The sequence below is a fragment of the Propithecus coquereli genome, unplaced genomic scaffold (genome assembly GCF_000956105.1).
Source record: "Propithecus coquereli isolate 6110/MARCELLA unplaced genomic scaffold, Pcoq_1.0 Scaffold242, whole genome shotgun sequence".
NCBI lineage: Eukaryota > Metazoa > Chordata > Mammalia > Primates > Indriidae > Propithecus > Propithecus coquereli.
In genome coordinates this window covers 2206291-2208370 of record NW_012147975.1, presented here as the reverse complement: position 1 = coordinate 2208370, position 2080 = coordinate 2206291, and the positions used below count along the sequence as shown (strand labels likewise).

Here is a 2080-nt window from a genome sequence, read left to right as displayed (position 1 = left end):
TTCCGGAAAGTGAGGGAAGGTGGGTTTTTTGTTTTGTTTTGAGAACTATCCGGGGCCCCCGGATGGCGAGTCTCCAGCGGCAGCTTCCACAATGTCTTGCTAAGCGCAGCCGGCAGCAGACAGCAGGCGGGCAGACTCGGGAAGCGCACCCTTTTCCACGCGGAAGCCGCGTGCCCTGCCCCGCGCCCGCCGCCCTCTCGGTGCGGGGCCGAGGCGGGCGGGGCGGCCGCGCGCTCCGGGGTGGGAGGGCGGCGCCCAGGCCCCGGGTGCGAGAGCGCGGGCGTCGCGCGGGGAGGGCGGGGGCGGCGCCGGCCGAGGGAGCCGCGCTCGCAGAGCTCCAGCCGAGGAGCCAGGGGCGCCCACGCCACGCCATGCAGCGCCCCCCGAGCCCGCGGTCGCCGCCGCCCGCGGTCCTGCTCCTGCTGCTGCTGCCGCTGCCGCTCGGAGCCGGTGAGTCGTCCGTGCGAACGCGGAGCCGCGCCGGCCGGGCGGTCGGGGGCGGTGGAGGCGAGCGTGCAGCTGGGGCCCGTCACCGCTGCCCCGCGAGGGCATAGCCGCCGCCCGGTCCCGGGCGTCCCTCCGTCCGAGCCTGGGGAGCTGGAGGAGGAAGCCCAGGCTGCCCGCGAGGGGGCGGGTTCCGTGCCTAACACGCTGTCCGCACTGCTCAGGTGGAGCGCCGGCAACGGCCCGGCCCCCCAGCACCTCCTCGCTGCCGGTTCCCCCTTTTCCCTCTGTCGAGGTCGGTCAAGTCACAGAACGACCCCCAGCCAGACCGCTACGAAGACAGCATTTCTAGGAGCCGGGAGAAATCTGATCAGAAACAGGAATCCATTCGCCCCACGTGGGCTTTAACTATTCCACCCACTCTAAGGACTGAGGAACCAGAAACTAGGTTCAGATGAAGAAAGAGAAGTTTGTTAGAACTGACGTCGCAAATTAGGCTTATGAACTGCTCCCCAGAACTTGCTGTTTGGTTGTCTTGTTGAGAATATAACCGCCAACCTACAGACCCCCTCCCTCTTCTTGGGGTATACTTATTATTATTATTATCTTTTTTGAGACAGCGTCTCGCTCTGTTGCCCGGGCTAGAGTGCCGTGGCGTCAGCCTAGCTCACAGCAACCTCAAACTCCTGGGCTCAAGCGATCCTCCTGCCTCAGCCTCCAGAGCAGCTGGGACTACAGGCATGCGCCACCATACCCGACTAATTTTTTCTATATATATATATTTTTAGTTGTCCAGATCATTTCTTTCTATTTTTAGTAGAGATGGGGTCTCGCTCTTGCTCAGGCTGGTCTCCAACTCCTGAGCTCAAGCAGTCCTCCCACCTTGGCCCCCCAGAGTGCTAGGATTACAGTTGTGAGCCACCGCACCGGCCTAATTATTTTAATTAGTGCAGAAAACTCACTGTTGGGCAGTATGGCCTTTCCCCTGCAAGCCACCTAGGCAACATAGACCCTGTCTCTAAAAAAAAAAAATTCTGCATTTTAGTAAGTAATCTAGTTGATTATGATATGATTGAAAGAGTACTCTTTGATTGTAGGTAGTGGGAAGGGGCCCAGAAAAGTTATAGTAGCAATATCCTTGTTACTTATTTGTTTATTCCTTAAATAGCAGAAGCTCACAATGAACAAGCACCATTCTAGGCACTGGGATAGAATAGTGCAAGATAGACATGAAAGTCTAAAAGGGGAAGATATGTAAATAATAAAACATCACGGAAAAATATTAAACGGTTATAAGTCCTATGCAGAGAACTGGAGTAATAATGTGTTACAGTGACTAAGTTGGTTGGGTAAGTCCTTTCTGAGACTTTAAGCTGCAATCTGAACTACCAGGAGGTGCCAGCCATGTGGAGAGCAGGGGAAAGAGCATTCCAAGCAGAAAGAAAGGTTAGGGTAAAATCCCAAAGGTGGAGACAAGCTTGTCTTGCTCAGTGGCAGCCAGAAAGAAGGCTAGAGGGAAGTGGGAGAGGAAGAAATGGTTGGAGATAAGGTTAGGGAGGTGGGAAGGGACAGGTCTTATAAGGCTTTGTAAACCAGGGTATATAAAGTAGATTTTAACCTAAGTGCAGTGAAAGCC

At 55.7% G+C, this 2080-nt stretch overlaps 1 protein-coding gene across 1 annotated transcript in view; it reads left to right on the top strand.

The window, feature by feature from the left end:
* Positions 1–371: 371 nt before the first annotated feature.
* GFRA3 (GDNF family receptor alpha 3) overlaps positions 372–2080 on the top strand; it is a 16033-nt gene continuing 14324 nt past the window's right edge. Inside the window, exon 1 of the mRNA XM_012646326.1 lies at positions 372–450. Within this exon, the coding sequence (XP_012501780.1) occupies positions 372–450 (79 nt within the window). The remainder of the gene's footprint in view (positions 451–2080) is intronic.